General features: G+C 33.1%; 1 protein-coding gene across 2 annotated transcripts; it reads left to right on the top strand.

Annotated features, from left to right (window-relative positions):
• Positions 1-9615: 9615 nt before the first annotated feature.
• Positions 9616-11808, top strand: LOC120075245 (uncharacterized). Of its 2 annotated transcripts, none has more exons than XM_039028460.2 (5): positions 9616-10063; positions 10157-10486; positions 10623-10965; positions 11051-11131; positions 11227-11808. In XM_039028460.2, exons 1-5 carry the CDS (start codon positions 9824-9826, stop codon positions 11334-11336), a joined length of 1104 nt encoding a protein of 367 aa, XP_038884388.2. In that variant the 5' UTR covers positions 9616-9823; the 3' UTR covers positions 11337-11808. The 2 variants fall into 2 exon arrangements, with proteins under 2 accessions (XP_038884388.2, XP_038884389.2); XM_039028461.2 differs by having other exon boundaries at positions 9688-10063; positions 10160-10486.
• The last annotated feature ends 6880 nt before the right edge of the window (positions 11809-18688 follow it).

Raw genomic sequence — 18688 nt, 5'->3', positions numbered from 1 at the left:
TCCAATATTAAGTTTCCACCCAAACTATCAACAAACATATTAACCATAGAGTCATTGGTACTACAATTATCTACAGTTACTGATGACAATTTTCTATCAATATTCCAATCTAACAGACATTCCATTATTTCTTCATGAAGCATCTCAGAAGTGTGTGGAGAAGAGACATATATAAACCTGATTATTTTGTTTTGCAAAACCCAACTATTATCAACAAAATGAGCAGTGACGGCCATATAACCTTTTGTTTGGTAGTTGGAAGTCCACATGTCCGTTGTCAGGGAAATCTTTCCTCTGATCTCATTCAACAATGCCATGGTTTTCAACTTTTCAGTCTCATAAATTTTCAAAATCTCCTTCTTTATTGTGTTTCTTGACACCATCTTAAATAATGGTTGGATGACATTACAAAATTCCCTAAAACCTTCATGCTTAACTATTGAGAGAGGATATTCATGCCTTATTATCATCCAAGCTAATGATTTTTTTATAGCTTCCTTATCGAAGTTGTATAAGCTCAATGTATTGTTCTTCTCTCTATTAGGATTCAATAGGGATTGTCATATGTCCTTTTGTCCTTTATATGGGCATATCTTCATATGATCATGCAAATGTTTGGTTCCAGTTTTACTTTCACCCCCTAACTTTCGTTTGCAATAATTACAAATCGCCTTGTCTACTTCGTCTATTTTTTGTTTCTTAAAATGGTTCCAAACAACCGATGTCAATCTCCTCTTTAAAGATCCCTTCTGAATATCGTCATAAAAAATAACACAATTATCAACAATCAAATTATCATCATTCGATGAGCATGAAGTTAAATTTGGGGTTGAATCTTGGGTTGGATCTGGGATTGGACTTGGAATTGGATTTGAAGCATCTTTATTTGTAGAAGGTGATGACGACATTGTTTTCAACCTACCAAAAAATTAATTTAAATTTTAAAACCCCCTCTTCAGACTTGGACTTCATTTTTAAAGTATTCAAACATATTCAAAGCATTCGACGGTTCAACCCCAAAATTGAAAGCATTCAAATTTCAAACATATACAAACATATTTTCCAAACATATTCAAGCCTAAAATTCAAAACATTGAAATAACAAATATACACGAAGACGTGGGTTCGCACTTCGTTATGGTAGGCGCGATTTTGAAGCTATTTTTGAAGCTGTTTTTAAAGCGGTTCGAACTCGAAACAGAAGACGTGGTTTCGCGTAGTTTTTGAAGCTGTGGTAGGTGCGGTTACAAAGCAGAAGACGTGGGTTCGGTTCGTTCGAAACTTCGGAAGTGAGTCGGCTGGGCAGTGTAGAGATAGAGACAGAGAGGGGAGGCAGTGATTGTGAGGTGTAAGTCGGCTAGAAGAATAGAAGAGACAGAGGGGGGAGAGGAGGGATGGGATTTTAGGGATTTTGATTTTTTTCATTTCAATTTTCAGTAATAAGTTTATGGATTTAGGGATTTTTGGGTTTGGGCTTTTGAGTTTTGGGCTTTTACTTTTTGGGTCTTTTTATATATAAGTTTATAAAATTTATAAATAAATATATGTATTTATAAAAAAATATATATAAATTCGGGGTCAGGGTCGGGGTCGGGATCGGGGCGGAGATACTGTCCCTCGACGAGGCCCCGAATAAATTCCCCGGTTTGACCCCATCCCCGGTTAAACTTGGGAATCCCCGCCCCGTTGGGTTTTTTTGCCAACCCTAGACAAGGCTAACCTTTTGTTCTTACGATCCCTTATGATCTAGATCCCTAGAATAAACTGTGCGTCTCCCAAATGTTTCATTTGGAATTGGGTGGCTAGTCATTTCTCAGCGTCAGTAAAAAAGCCTACATTTCCAATGAGTAGGATATCATCCACATACAACACGAGGAAAGCTAATGAGTTGTTGATGCTTTTCTTGTAAACATAAGATTCATCAATATTCTGATCAAAGCTATAAGATTTGATCGTAGTATCAAATCTTATATTTAAAGATCTAGATGTCTATTTCAGTCCATAAATGGACCAATTAAGCTTACAAACCTTTTGCTTTTGATCTTGTTCAATGAATCCTTCTGGTTTAACAATGTAGATGGTCTCCTTAAGATTACCATTCAAAAAGGCAGTCTTGATGTCCATTTGCCATATCTTTTAGTCATAGTATGTGGCTATGGATAGGAGAATCCTGATAGACTTTAACATGACAACAAGTGAGAAAGTTTCTTCATAGTTCACTTCCTCAACCTGGGTATAGCCCTTTGCCACAAGTCTAGCTTTAAAGTTCCATCTACGCCTCTTTTTCTCTTGTAAATCCATTTACAACCTATAGGTTTTACCCCATCAGGTTGATCTACAAGCTCACAGACAGAATTGAAGTACATAGACTCCATTTCTAGATTTATGGCTTTAATCCATTCATCTTTGTCAACATCTTCCATTGCTTGTTTATAAGGCAATGGATCCTCAACTCCATCATCAAATATGATGTTTTGGGTTTCTGTTAAACCCATGTAGCATACATGTGGGTTCACAATCCTCCCACTACGTCGAGGCAATCTCAATTCTTGAGATGATTGACTAGATGAACTGACATCAATAACCTTTGTTGATCTATCAGTCTGTTCAACAACTCTTGTTGATGTTTCAACAGTTTCATCAAAAATCTCATTTAAAACAAGTTTACTTCGTGGCTTATCATCCCTCATGTGGTATTCTTCTAAGAAGGTACCATTTGTCGATACAAAACACTTTGTTCTCACTTGGATCATAGAAGTATCCACCTCTCGTTTCCTTAGAGTAACCTACAAATAGGCACATTTTTTAATAAGGTTTCAACTTTTTGGAGTTTGTCAAAAGCACATAAGTTGGACATCTTCAAATCCTGAAGTGACATAAACTACCTTTACGACCTCTCCATAACTCAAAAGGTATTTCAGAAACACTCTTTAAGGGAACATTGTTCAAACTATAAATTGCAGTCTCTATTGTATATCCCTAAAATGACTCTGGAAGATGAACATAACTCATCATAGACCGAACCATGTTCAATAGGGTTCTGTTTCTCCTTTCTGATACACCATTCTGCTGAGGTGTACCTGGGGCTGAAAGTTGGGACGTGATTCCATATTCTATCATATAATTTTGGAATCCTAATTTCATATGCTCTCCACCACGATCAGATCGTAGTGTTTTTATCTTCTTACCCAAAAAGTTTTCATTTTCAGTCTTATACTCCTTGAACTTTTCAAGAGTTTCAGACTTATGTTGCATTAGGTATAGATACCCAAATCTAGAATAATCATCTATGAAAGAGATGAAATATTCATACCCAACTCGTGCTCTTACATTCATCGGACCACAGAGGTCTGAATGTATAAGCTCCAAGGTTTCCTTGGCTCTATAGCCTTTTCCAGTAAAAGGTCGTTTGGTCATTTTGCCTTCAAGACTTGATTCACATACTGGCAAAAAGTTTTCTTCTAAATAATTTAGAATCCACTTTCACCAACTTCTCAATCCCATTGAGATTGATGTGACCTAATCTTAGATGCCAAAGATGGACATTTTCTTTAGGAGGAACTCTTGGTCTTTTTACAATTGTTACTATTTTGAACATTTCAGTATTGAGCACAGCTTTTATGACTAACGACCTTAGTACATACAAGTTATTTTCCATTGAACAAAAAACTATCTCCATTCCATTCTTAAAATTAACACTTTATTCTTAGAGAAGGAAATGGAATAATTTTGTTCAATCAGACAAGAAAATGAAATTAAGTTCCCCTTGATATGAGGAACTACATAAACGTTATCCAATAATAGATACCTTTTCTTGTCCAAAAATAACTTAAGCTTGCCTACAGTAATAGCTGAAATGGCCTCATCAGTACCGAATCTAAGAGTCATCTCTCCAGTTTTCAACTGTTTCCAAGAACTAAATCCGTAATGGGAAGAACACACGTGGTTAGTAGCCCCTGAATCAATTATCCAGGCATAATCATCATTTTCTACTAAGCACGTCTTTAAGACAAATAAATCTTATTTATCGTATTTGGAGTTCTTCCTTTTCTGGAAAGTAATGGGATCAGTATCAAAATCCATATTATAAACTCCAATTTTCATTTCAGAGGACAATCCTCTCGATGAACATCATCAGAGTTAGCAACAATTGCTTTCTCTGTTAGTCCCTTGACATTCAATGTGTACTAGAGATTATCTTGGGAACTAACACTATTGGTTTCATTGTCATCAATCCCATTTTGCTTGAATAGTGAGAATTTACGTTCAAACAATTCTTGCAACGATTCGATGATCTATTGTGCAATGACCATGTAATCAAACCTTTTGGCTAATGCATCAAGTATGCTTGCCAAAATGTGAACTCGGACCTTCGAATTAGCATTCATCCACACCTCATATGCATTACGAACATTTCATGGTGCATCAGGGGTTGAGACTTGAGGACAATCCTCAAATATGAAAATTTTGAGGTCGTTTACCACGAAAAATGTTTTAATAGATTCTTTCCACGCCATGTAATTAAAACCGGTCAAAGTAGAAAAGACAGTTAACGAAAAATCAATATTTGACATTTTGCTGAAAAAAGCAAATATATTGATCCACATTAGATTTAGCATAACTTTTTAAAACAAGTCCAATCAGTTTTAGCAAAATCTAAATTAACCCCATATAACATCTAGTTTTGCAATGACGCTTTAGTGATGTAGAATAAAAGCCACCGAAGGGTAGTCAATTTCTCCCTTCAGCTTCCTCCTTGCATTCCTTTTCAAATTCTCACTAAGTGTGGATGTCTTCTCCAACTACATGAGAGCATCCTTTCCCTAAACTTAGGGAAATTTCTTTCCTTCTTAACATTTATATACATTCTATATATACATAGCATTAACATACATTACATCAACATTACAAACATCTTTAGCATATAATCAAGAAGAAACTTAAACATAATTACTTAGTAAGGTAGGTTTAGGGATCTACACTTAATGTCAAATATTTTCATATATTCAGCATGTGTTATATCTTAGTGGACAGAAACATAAAGATAAAATGAGATTCCAAATTAGGTGAAGGCACTTTTTTGTGTTATTCCATAAACAGTAGTGCCTACCGCGTGTAGAACAAACGTACACGATGCGTTATGGAATTTATAAATGTTGTAATTGATGATGTTGAGAATGGTTCTGATACTGTCTCTGAGGAAGAAGAAAGTAGCATGTTGCTTGTTGTTAGCTGCAATATCTAGGACAAGTTATCTTACAAGTGCATTGAAAGCCAAAATGAGAATAGTGAGAATGTAACTGAAGAACATGAAGTTAGTAAGAAGAAACCCTCAAGCAGGGTTCGTAAAAATCATTTTGCCTCTAACAAAGTTTAGAAGAAGGGTTCTCTACTAGGAGAAAAGATAAACTTGACTATCTTTAGATGACAAGTAACATCCTTTTACTTCCTATATTGAGCCAAGGAATGGCAGTGAAGCTCTTGTTGATGAGTGTTGGGTGGATGCAATGCAGGAGAAGGTCGGTCAATTTCTGGGGAATGATGCTTGAACTTTTGTTCCTCGTCCAGAAAATATAAATGTTTTAGGGACAAAGTAGATTTTTAAGAACAAATCTGATGAAAGTAGAAATGTAACTAGGAATAAAGGTCGTTTAGTTGCTCAAGGGTATACTCAGATTGAAGAAGTAGACTTTAATGAAACATTTGCTCTTGTGGCTCCACTCAAAGCTATCATATTGCATTTTGGTATCTCATGCTTACTGAAATTTAAGTTATTTCAAATGGATGTGAAAAGTGTCTTCTTAACTGCGTACTTGAATGAAGATGTATATGTTTATCTACTTCAAATGTTTATTGATTCATTTCACCTCAATCATGTGTATGAGCTCAAAAAGGCTCTTTGTGGCCTTAAGCAGGCTCTTAGGGCCTAATATGAACGGTTAACTCAGTTTCTTGTCGAAAATGACTATAGTAGAGGAGGAGTTGATAAAAATCTTTTCGTGAATAAATCTGACAGGGATTTTGTAATTATACAAATTTACGTTAATGATATTGTTTTTGGTAGATGTCTAAAAAGATGGTTGATCTATTTATAGAGCAAATGAAGAAAGAGTTTGAAATGAGTATAGTAGATGAATTGACCTACTTTCTTAGGGTTTCAAATCAAACAACTTGATAAAGGTATATTTATCTCTCAGAGTAAATATGTTAGAAGCATTGTGAAGAAATCAAAGCTTAAAAAGCAAAATTCAAACAAACTCCAGCTCCCATTCACTCTACGCTGTCCATAGATACAAATGGAAATAGTGTTGATAAAAGCTTATATAGAAGCATCATTGGGAGTTTATTATACCTCACTGCTAGTAGACCTAATATTGCTTTTGCAGTTAAAGTTTGTGCTCGATATCAATCATGTTCCACATCTATTCATCTTCTCATTGCAAAGAGAACAATAAAATATCAGTGGAATAAGTGATTGCGAGCTATTATATACTTTTGACACAAGTAGTTCTTGAAGGAACGGTGAAGTTCCATAGTAGAAGCAGGGATCATTCCTGATTTTTAATTTTACACAGAACAAAATTTACAGAACCAAAAATTATGCAAATTACGAAAAAAATTTACTGCATGCAATTGAAGAGGGAATATGAATTAAGGTTGTATCCTTGAAGAACACAAATATCTTCGTAAATTTCCTCTTCTTTGATCACAAACAATCACAAATCAAAAGATTTCCAACGAAGACACCACAATAAGAGAGTCCTTTGTATTCTCTATAGGAGAAGAGAAATACAGGAGGTGTAGGCTCAGTGTTTTCAGAAGAGAGGGACAAGATTTTCAGATAGGAGATTTTCTTTTGCAGGGAGATCTGTAAGAACCTACCACACAGACCTTCTCTGTGAAGAAGAAGAAGAAGATTCTACATTAAAATTGCCCCACTTACCACGATTTGATGAGATAAATAAGGGGAAATAAGTTATTTCCCTCCCTTTAATTTAAAATTAAATCAAAATATAATTTTGATTTAAATAAATAAACAAATAAATAAGTATGTATATATATATATATGCAATGTCATATATAACACATAATCTATAATTTTTATATTGTATCAAATACAATAAAACCTATAGTTTTTAATTCTCTCATCAATGCATGGTATTTAATAATATAAATCATATTTATACTAAATTTAATTATATGAATCTCATCCATATAATTAATATTTATTTGCTCTCAAATAAATTTTATATTATAATGTATCAAATACATTATATTAATTAAATCATATATAATTAAGTTAAATTAATTATATTACATATAATTAATTCTATCAATTAATTTGAACAATTCAAATTAATCTAAAATTGATTCTCAAGAATCCTGTTGAGCTATAAGGGGACCTTGAACCTATAGACTGAAACTCTAATGGTACTTTAACAATTAATTAAACTCCTTGAATTAAACTATTCAACATCCATTAACTGTTGGTCACTCCATTAAAGACTGATAGCTGTACTTTTCGCACTACAGATATATTTTTGTGTCCATTGGATATAACCAGTTAATAATGCGACGACTCTTCACAAATTGCTCGTAAATATAGTAGACCAAAATTATCGTTTTGCCCCTATAGTTACATCTAATTCCTTAAGTAGCATTGATCCCTCTAATGAATAGTAAGTCATAGTCCAACTATGACCAAATCTTTTTCGGGCCAAGAGAAGATGTGACGCCACATTGTTCAAGCCCCAGAATCAGCCCTTAATGGAGTAATTTATCTACTTACTCAGACGTTGGGGAAAAAGTGAATTTCGTATTGTGTAGTAATGTTCCCAGCTCTCTAATCAGAAGAATCCCTAAAATGGTAGGCTTATTGAGTCGGCGATCTGGACACTCTCACCCATACAAATCAAATGACGCATTCATAGGCAGGAATTCACAACTCACTAAGGATTCAGGTCATGTCACCTATGGTCATCCTGGTGAAATGTAAGTCTCTATTATCAACAATGTTATATAATAAGATTAATCATTTCGTGGTCCAGTCTTATACAAATCTCTCTCACATGTCTTCACATAAATGATCAGGATCATATCATTTATAGCACTCAACAACAATTGTAACATCTACAGAGCGGGTCATATTCATAGTGTCACCAAAATAAGGTATCTAGTATTATCTATCTACTACAGACCATTTAGGTTATCACTTAAATATGATCCATCCGTATGTCTCTACATACATGTTTAAGTTACAGATGATAACCTTTGATGTTAGTTTATTGGTTTTGTGGGTTAATGCTACTAAATGTCGAATAAAACATCTCATATTTTATTAGATAAATAAAATTGTTTGTACATTACAATTATAAACTACAAGATCCACAAGATTTAGGGCATCAACCCCAACAGTTCTATTATTGGCTACTGTGATGCTAACTGGGCTGGGAATTCTAAGGATAGAACAAGTACTTCAGAAGGATGGTTTTTCCTCAGAAACATTCTTATATCATGGTTTAGCAAGAAACAAAAGTTTGTTTCTTTATCTACTGTAGAAGCCAAATACATTGTTGCAGGCAGTGGTTGTACTTAGCTGATGTAGAGTAAGCAGACGATGAAGGAATAAGATGTTCAACAGGAAGCCATGACTTTGTACTGTGACAACCTTAGTGTTATCAATATATCAAAGAATCTTGTTCAACACAGTAGAACCAAACACATTAATATACGACATTACTTCATTGGTGAACTTGTTGAAAATAAGAAAATTGTTATTGAACACGTTCGTAATAAAGATCAACTAGCAAACATATTTACTAAAGCCTTGGATGCAGCTTAGTTTGAAGCCTTAAGTACAAGTTTGGGCCTTGTAAAATTAATTTCTGGCTATTAATTAACAGATGTTGTTTTTGACAGGTTTAGGTCTTTATTGTAAACAGACCTTCCAAGCAGTGGGAGGAGGCCAAAACTTTGACCACTACCTATTGAAGAATGAACTAGTGACTTATAGATAGTGACTTGGTTAAGGGAAGCCACTAGAGCCGTAGCGAAAGCGGGTGTTCATGGGGTAATTGCCACTACTTATGAATCCGAACCTAAGTGATAACGAGTATGAAATTAAGGTCATTTTTGTACAACAGTGCACTCCCGTATTAGGTTTCCTCCTCACTCCCCAACACTCTCATTTCTCATTCATCCCTTATGCGTTAGAGCTTTTCCTCCGTCCCTTTCTCACACTCCTCTTCGTGATCGCCTCTCTAAACTTCTATAAATAATGCACGGGGAACAATATAGATAATTAACATATTGTTAATGCGTTTTACCATTGACAGATGGTCATCTTCTGAAAAAAAAACCTAAAAACAAAGGATGAATGGGATGAAAATGAAACGGTGAATTTGGGAAGAGAGGCACCAAAATGGGAAAAGGCATTGAGATGTTTTGGTGTATAAAGGTAGAACGCACACAGTAAAAAGGTTGGGTGTGTTTAGGTTGATGACATATGGCATTAGGGTTCCACAGAAGGACAAATGTTTCCAACTACTGCCCCCTTCCTTTCCAGTTGTCTTCTTCACTTCTTATATTAAAACCTTTCTCACCAAAACCAAAATCAACCTTAATAACAATAATCCTTACTCTCTAAAACAACATTCTTCCTTCCTTCTCACTGTCCCTTTGCCTTTTCATCATCCCTTCATTTGTAGGGTCCCCTCTCCCAACACTCTCTGTTTCCCTCATTATTAAATCCTCCTCTCCCTCCCTCTTCATTTCCCCAACTTCCGCCCACTTTTCTTCTCTTTCCCCCCCTTTCTCCTCTCCCATGGCAACTCCCTCTTTGTCCTTCCCTACTGAGTTTCCTTACGATTTCGACTCCTTTTTCTCCAACTCCGACCTCAACTCGCCCGTGGAATCGGTTGGAAGCTCTGTTACGGATTCCACTGATAGCAGTGGCAGCGACGATGATGATTTCTTTGTGGGGTTGGCTCAGCAACTTGCATGGACTTCCCTCTGTGAAACTGAGAAATCTACATCTCCTTCCTTCAATCCAAAAAATTTTGAGGTACCCTTTTGATGAAATCTTCATTTCTCCCCAGATTTTACAAGTTTGGATTAGTTTGTTTCTGATTTAATTTTCTGATTTTTGTTTTTTTAGAAGATGTATGTTAAAGCTGGCTCTCCTCAGTCGACTTTGACTGGAATAGACACCTGGTTTCGCCCTGAAAGTCCTTCCTCTCAGTTGCAATCGCCTCCCATGGCGGTTTTTGGGGCTGAGAATGATGCTAGAGCGCTCCTACATGCAGCTGCTAGAGAGGCTGCTAGGTTGAAGATGAGCGGCGAAACAACCCCATTTCGTAACAATGACCCTTTTATGAGAGAATATGTGGGCGCTCGATCTTCCATTCCAGTTAAATCTACTAACAATGTGGATTATGGGGTTTTCTCGAATCAGAACTGTGCTCGGAATCTGGCATTTGCCGCTCAGGTAAAATACTTCCCAATGTTCAAATCCTTCCATTCGCTGAATCATTCAGAGCGGAGTATTTTAACAGATGGGTCCTCTGTTTTAATTTATGGGTCGTCTTCCATTTCTGAGGTTTTTGAAATTTTTCGTTCTACAGATGCAGCAAGTGAAACAGGATATTGTACTACAAGCTCTTCGTGCTTCTTCTTGGGGAGGAAGACAAGCTAAAGTCAGCTGGTCGGCTCAGCCACACTGGAAGGCGGAGATTCAAAGCAGAGAACGAAACGTTCTTAATGCAAGTGGCCGGTGCGGTGGAAACACCGGCGGATTGTACCACTCCCCATGGCTTCCGCCGCCCCAAAATCAGCAACCACCGTCCAACCCCTCCGTGATGCGCTGTATTCACCCCGGCAGATCTGGCGTGAAAAGGGCTTCCTCCGGCACCGGTGTTTTCTTGCCTCGCAGATACATAAGCCCTTCAGAATGCCGCCAGAAACAAGGTATTTCAGAGCCGCCCTTCATCTGAAAATTCACATGGGTTTCTTTAATTAAACTCCATAATAATCATTTGTCCTGCCTAATTAGGAAGCCCAGCCGTTCGATTTGCAGAGGAAATGAAAAGCCCCATTCAAGCTCCATTAAACGGCTGGCTATCCCCTAGCATCGGTAAGCAAGAAATTCCCCTAATTTTTGGGCATATTATGCATTAATTTAACGATTGTTGTAATGGGTTTCTTGGATTGGACTTAAACAAACTACAGATTCAATGTTATCTCGAAGAAATAATCCCCTTCTGCCATTGCCAAGGAGTTTCCGGACAGAGGGAGCCATGAATCAAGAACTTCACCTACCTCAGGAATGGACATACTGATGTTGGGAAAGCAGAGAAGAGTTAGAGATGGAAATTGTTTTTTAGGGTTTTAAAAAAGAAGCCATTAAAGTAGGCATTTAGCAGCATTAATTTATGAATGAAGAAGAAGAAAAAGGATTGAAAAGGAAGTTTTTTTTTTTTAGAATTAGGGAAGCAGCAATAAGTAACCATGAAGTTATTTATTGAATGATGATGTTCATGTTGGTAGGCAGCTTTAATAATAAAGGAAACAGTGAAAGTAGTAGTGAGAAGGATATCAAGAAGGATGAAAGCTTGAAAAACAAAAAGGACAGGGATGGTCTTGTGTCCTTGTAATAATTCTGTAATTTTGTGTTATAGTGATTTTAGAAATGTTTTTTTTTTTCCCTTTTTTGGGTGGGGAAAATATAAAACCCTCTCTGGCTTGTAATTTCCTTGAATGATTTAAGGATATGCTTTTAATAAATAATAAGATATATGTTGGCTTTTCTTACATTGTTGTTGTTGTACATTCAAAGTTTACCTATTTTCTTGCACCAATTATTCAAATGTGTTATTTTGATTTTTTATTTTAGCTTCTTATAAATCAAATTATAAACATTTTTAGCCTTTTAGCACTTGTTAGTAGATCTAGAAGCATATGGAAAATTATTAGAAATAACATATGAAAACTAACATGTTTTTCAAAAAGTCAGAAGTTATTTGAATGAGTTTTTTTCGAAAATTTTGAAATTTAAAATGAGAGTTTTGAGTATGATATTTGTGTTGAAGGGATGTAATTGAGGTGTGTAGGGCGGGAATTGGGGCATAGGATATAAAGTAAGACAGAAATTCAAAATGAAAAAAAGGTTTGAAATAAATAGACAACGACAAACTTCTCAACTTAATATAATCTCCAAAAGTCTCCTCTACTATGACAATGACCTTCAAATTTCAGCCATTTATTCATATGATTTTGTGGAAATTTTCTGTCACCCATAACTTTGGCAAACCCCTATCATAATTGTTGTGTTTTTATTAGCTTAAATTATAAGTTTGCTTAGTTTTTTCTCTAAAATTTGAGATTTTTTTTTTATATGATTGATGAATCTTTAAAGATGTCTAATAAATTCTTTTAACTTTCAACCATTTTTTATTCTAAATTTTTATGTCTCGTTTGAGAACCATTTTGTTTTTGTTTTTACCATTTTCTTTTCATTGTTTTTACTTCCCTGAATTCTTGATCAAAATCAATAAACAAAAACAACTTTTCAAATTTTTCTTAAAAGTTAATTTTTAGTTTTTAAAATTTGGTTTGATTTTTGAAAATATTAATAAAAAGTAGACAAGGCATGAATGTAACATTTTTAATTTTTATAAAAAAAAAATAGAAGGGAAGTGAATGTAGAGTTTAAAATCTTAAATTTTAAACACGCACAAAAAAAAAAAAAAAAGAAGAAGAAGAAAGAAAGAAATACAAAATAATTTCCAAACTTGGCCTTAATTTCATTATTGAAGTTTAAAATTAAGATTCCGTTTGACAACAATTTAGTTTTATTTTTGAAAATATTAATACAAATAGATCATAAAACCTAAAAACTGTTTATAAACTTAATTTCTAAAAACAAAAATTAAAAAAATCAAGGTTCCATTTGACAACCATTTTGTTTTTGAAAATTAAGTTTATATACATTACTTCCACTTCCAATTTTTCCTTATTTGTTGTTTACTTTTTACTAGTGGTTTAAAAAATCAATTCAAATTTTGATAACTAAAAAAATTAGCTTCCACAAAGTTGTTTTATTTTTGGAATTTGACTAAGAATTTAACTATTGTATCTAAAAGAAGATACAAATCATTGTAAAAAATGTGTATGAAATAAGATTAGTTTTTTAAAAAAAAATAAAAAATCAAATGATTACTAAAAAATTTTTTTTAGTTCATAATTTAAAAATTTTAGGAATTAAATAGAAAGAAACGTCTAAAATGAATATAAAATTTATGGAATAACATTGAGGAGAGCATAGATGATTGGGAAAACTAGAAAAGCAAAGTGGAAATACAATCAATTAATCGCTTCAAGCTTAAGTGTAAAGCTATGGGTGGAAGTCCCACAAAACAAAACTAGAGAAGTCCTTTTTTTTTTTTTTTTTTTTTAGGGGGGGGGGGGTTCTATAAATATTAAAACAAAATTAAAGGAGTAGAATTTAAGCTTGGACTCCACAGGCAAATGAAAAGGTGGGGCCAGGGAAAGATTTGGTATTTAGAAGTGGGTCCCACAGGCTTCAAATGTGGGTCCCATTCTGGTAGTTTCATTTTTCCCGCTTCTTAATCTTGAAAGGGCAAATTTCGGAACATCCTCGTTCCTCGTGATTTTTGTTTTCTTTTTTGTTTTTAGTCTTTCAATGCTTCTATTGACTTTGGTCAAACCTCTTTTTTTTTTTTCTTTTATTATTATATAAATATATATTTGAAAAATCTTAATGTCTTCCAATTTTTGAAATTTGAATGAATGGCTATGTTTGTTACGGCCACACCATGCTGAGTCATCCACCACCTCATCTTCATTTTGTTGTTTTGGTTTTTATCAAATAATTTCAATTTTCAAATGGTGCCACTACTCATTCAGATTCAAATTAATTACGATACCAATAAATAGCGCTTATATATACAACTCTATTAATTCAAGTTGTTGCCCTTACCTAGTCGTTTACTAGTAATGAAACTAAATTGATTTGTGTTTCACAAGGATCTACATGAATAGATAGTTTTTTTTTTAACCAACTCGAAAATTTATTTGAATTAGTCAGATTTATTATCTGAATGACTCGAATCACGGTCTTCATTCCAACCCTTTAAATTCGGATTAGGTTGTCAGGTTATTTTTCTTATTACATTTTTTTTTATCAATTTAAAATACTTAAATTTGTGTAATAATTAAAATTTCATAAAACTCAAATGTTAAATATCAAAATCCAAGATATTTATTACAAACTTAAAAAAAAAAATCATAAAAGTATATATGAGCTCCAATACCTATAAGTCATGATAATATATATATTTTTAATAATATTAGAAATTCAGGTTGGGTTGAGTCGACCCAAATTTTTAAAAGTGTAACCGGAACCCAATCCAGTCCTACAAAGTATAAAAAATTCAATCTAAACCAATCCGAAATTAAAACTAACTCAACCCAATTCTTATTTGGGTTAGATAATCCAGATTGTTGGGTCAATTGAACACCCCTAATGTATCATCACAAGTTTAATAATTAAATAATTAAATGTTATAAGGAATTTATTCAAATCGGAAAGGAAAGATATCCATCAATTTTAATATATTTAAAGATATTTACATATGTTTTACGGTAGAGACACTTTCAATAAACTAATAAACCAACCATTGCCAATGTGGGTGTAGTCTAGTTACAATTATTTATTTATTTTTTTAATAAATCTTTTAATCAAAATGAGCATAAATGCAATTGATACAGTGATTATACTATAATTTCGAAGATATAGGTTACATCTATGGTAGTAAAAATAAATAAACAAACCATTTTGATAAAAAAAATTTAAGAAATGGCAATTGATGTTTAATAACTGTAATGAGCGATTTTAGATCAAATGACATAAAAAAAAATAGAGTGAAAGAGCCATACAATTTGTGCAAAAAACAGAAGCCAGGAACCAAAATAGGTCTAGGGAAGAGAGTTAGCTTGAGTCTTTGCCCAAAGCATTACCTTAGGCCTAAAATGCATATGGGATGGCTACTTAGGTCAAAGTTAACCTTAGAAAAAAAAAAATTTAAAGTTTCATTTGGAAAAATGGCAAAAATGTTTCAAAATTATAAAAATAGCAAAACGTATTAATATAATAGAAAATACTAATTAGTAAATGACAAAACTACCCTAAAACAACAAAATTAAGTACAAATGAGAACACAAAGATACACGGCTCAAAAACAATACAAATACCACAAATACATAGTATTTAAACGTTTCAGAAACAAAAAAAATCACTCAATATGGTCCTTAATGCTTCAGAATGCGTGTATGCGAGGGAAGATAACGACCGGGCGGTAGGAATCATTAGAAACTTATAGATGTCTACAACGATGGACTTTCTCCAAGGTGACAAAGGGCAAAGTTGATTGTATCAGTGAAGTTGTTGTTGACAAGTGAGTATTTGAGAGAATTGCGACAATGTGACTATTAGAAATATGCTTATGTTTGACATCAAACCAATTGTAGGGAGTTTCATCGTCTTCATTCCATGTGATTAGTTTGTTCGTAGAATCTTGAAAGGCAACTTTAAACTCTATCAACCCCAGAACATCATTGTTGGAAACGATGTTCAAAGTAAAAACAAAAGCAAGAAATATGTGTGCGAGCAAAAAAGGTCGATGACTTGGCGAGGGTAGTCATCAAAACGATGGAATTCAAGAAAGAGTTGCTGAACCAACCATTGCAAACATGAGATTGAGAAGGAGAAAAGGAGATTTTCGAGGGTGGTTAAGTGAAGAAGATGAAGAATATGAGATTTAAGGTTTTTTTTTTTTTATCTTATTTTATTATTATTATTAATAATAATAATAATAATAATAATAATAATAATAATAATAATAATAATAATAATAATAATAATAATAAATTGAACAAAAAATACACATATATATACACGCACATGTTTCAAACATTTAAAGTTTAATTCTCATTTATATGTTTCTTTTTAAATACGAAAATCTATTTTTATGTGTTTTTATATGAAAAATTGAAAACATTGAAACTATGAAAAAAAAAAGATCCAATTAATTTGATGATAATATGAATAAAATAATGAAAAAATATTTGGATACAATTGAATTTGTAACACACATCTAAGCAAACCGAAAGTTAGTTGGATAAAATCAAATTTGATAATAAAAGATAAATTCAAATATAAATTGGAGAGAAAAATCGAGCTCCAAAGAACATATACATGGCCAGCTTACGTACGTCTCGTTTACCAAATGATCACGTATACCACGCTCCCCTCTTTCTATAGAGGAGAGATAAAGAAAAAGAAAAGAGATATAGTGATCATGCCGTAAGAATTTGTTCGTTTCTACTTGACGTTATTTTCCTCGATTTTTTTTTTTACATTACATAAGTAGCTTGCTTACTTAGCGCTTGCGCTAAGGATCTAATCAGAGTCAAACTTGGATTAGAAAAAAAAAAAACCTTTCCCTTACTAGCTGGAGTACACTTGTACTCCTTGATCTTTAGTGCGGATTAAGCCAAAAAACATTTTTTCCCCTTCCAATATTTTTCTATTGGAGCTTCCCTCATTTCTTTTATCGAACATAATGGTGCGAATAGTGCTTTAATGAGTTATAATATGCAACGTCAAGTAGTCCCGCTTTCTCGGTCCGAAAAGTTCATTGTTGGAACAGGCAGGGTTGGAACGCCAAGTGGCTCGAGATTCAGGGGTTGCCGCTATAGCCGAACACGAGGGAAAGATCATTTATACCGATACTAGAAGTTTTTATTTATTGTAATTAATTCAATAAGTAGTAGATAAAATCTAATTTGATAATAAAATATAAATTCAAATATAATTTGAGGGAGAAAAATCAGAAAGCGAGTTAATTTATTTTCAATTACACTGTATTCATAAATCCGTTTTCATTTAAGCTTCAACAATTACAATGTATTTATAACTCAATCAACCACAAAACCTATGAAAGGAGCCTAACTCATAACTCATTCGAGAGGCATAACAAAAATAACAAGAAAACAAAAGTGAATTAGGGGAGAAAAATAAGGAGGAGATTGGTTTATTTTAAATCCATTCGTGAAATAGTTATCAAAATCTAATTTGAATGTTAAAAATAAATTCAAATTCCAAAAAAGGGCGAAAATTATGGAATGATGCTCATTTTTAGTTTTGAAATTGGATATGTTAGATTATAATATGATTAATTTGGTTATTAATCAAGCTCTCCAATTACCTTTTATTTATATCCATGTTATTAATCAAGGTTTCAACTTACACTGTATTTATATCTTGGTTATTAATAAAGCTCTACCCTTACATTGTATTTCATATTTTGGACATACGAACCAACTAAGGAAAAGCCAATATTATCAAAACGTCAGCTAAAATAGTGACTAAATATGAAATATGTATAATTCAATCTAATAACATATACAAACAATTTAAATCTTAAAAAATATGAAAAAAATATTTGGTTACTTTATTATGAATATGTATAAAATAATGAAAAATAATTCAAATATTTGAATAAATTTAAAATTTGATTAGATAAATGAAATTTGATAATATGGATATTTAAAATATAAATTTGGTAGAAAATTTGGATATTTAACTCAATTAATTCAAAAAGTGATTAAACAGAATCCAAATTAATAATAAAATCTGCATTAAAACGTTAACTAGAAAATAAAAAATGGTGATCATTTACCAGAAAAATGGATAATTAAGGCATCGATAATTATCCTATAAACAGAACCTCAACATTGTTTATAATTCTACGTCTCATGTAGTTGCCATAAATCTTATTATTTACTGATTTGAAACCCTAAAATCTCCGTATACTCCCATTCGCAGACCCTTCACGTTGTTTTGGGCTTTGGGTATTGAGAATTGGGCTTAGACTTGGAACTAAGATAATGATTTTAGAGAAATTGAAGAATATGTCTAAATGGGTGAAGTGATTTTGAAAAATGTCTATTTTTAGGATTTTTTTTTTCTTTTTTAAATCTCTAAATCTTTAAATGGGTGTTTATTAATTTGCTATTTTCTTCCTAATTTGCCCTCCCAACTACCCCGTACGCCTACTATGGTCGTCTCTCTCTCTCTCTCTTTTTTGTTTTGTTAGATTTAAAAATAGATTTTGATTTGAAATTTTATTTAATTTTTTGAATCAATTTGAAATATTGATATTATCCATATATATTTTATAAATTATAAATGAAATAAACTCCAATCATCCGACGAAAGAGACCTTCATCTCCCTTGCTTACAAGCTTTCGTGAAAGAAGGTCTTTGACTCTAATTAGTCGACTTCAACGCTCCAAAAGCACATGATGGTTATAGTCATTCTATTTGACATAATGTGCCACACAAAATCTGGCAAAATCCTAACGAATTCAGTCCTAAAAAATTCATTGGATATGGGCGGTATGAGATTTTTAAGGGGCAACAAAGTTTCAATCGAGCTAACATTAACCCACTGATCGCCAGGACTACCTTGAAAGAACCCCTAATTTAAGTCACCAATTTTCGCAAGGTCTCAAATTTGATCAATTATGATTGTAGGCGACTAGGGTTTTGGGCCATTGATTATAGATTGATGATGGGGATGGTGAAACTGGAATTGTCGGATGGTGG

This window comes from Benincasa hispida, chromosome 4, assembly GCF_027475165.1.
Source record: "Benincasa hispida cultivar pf3 chromosome 4, pf3_genome.v1.1, whole genome shotgun sequence".
Classification (NCBI taxonomy): domain Eukaryota; kingdom Viridiplantae; phylum Streptophyta; class Magnoliopsida; order Cucurbitales; family Cucurbitaceae; genus Benincasa; species Benincasa hispida.
The sequence above is the reverse complement of the archived record's forward strand: the minus strand, read 5'-3'. Positions and strand labels throughout refer to the sequence as shown.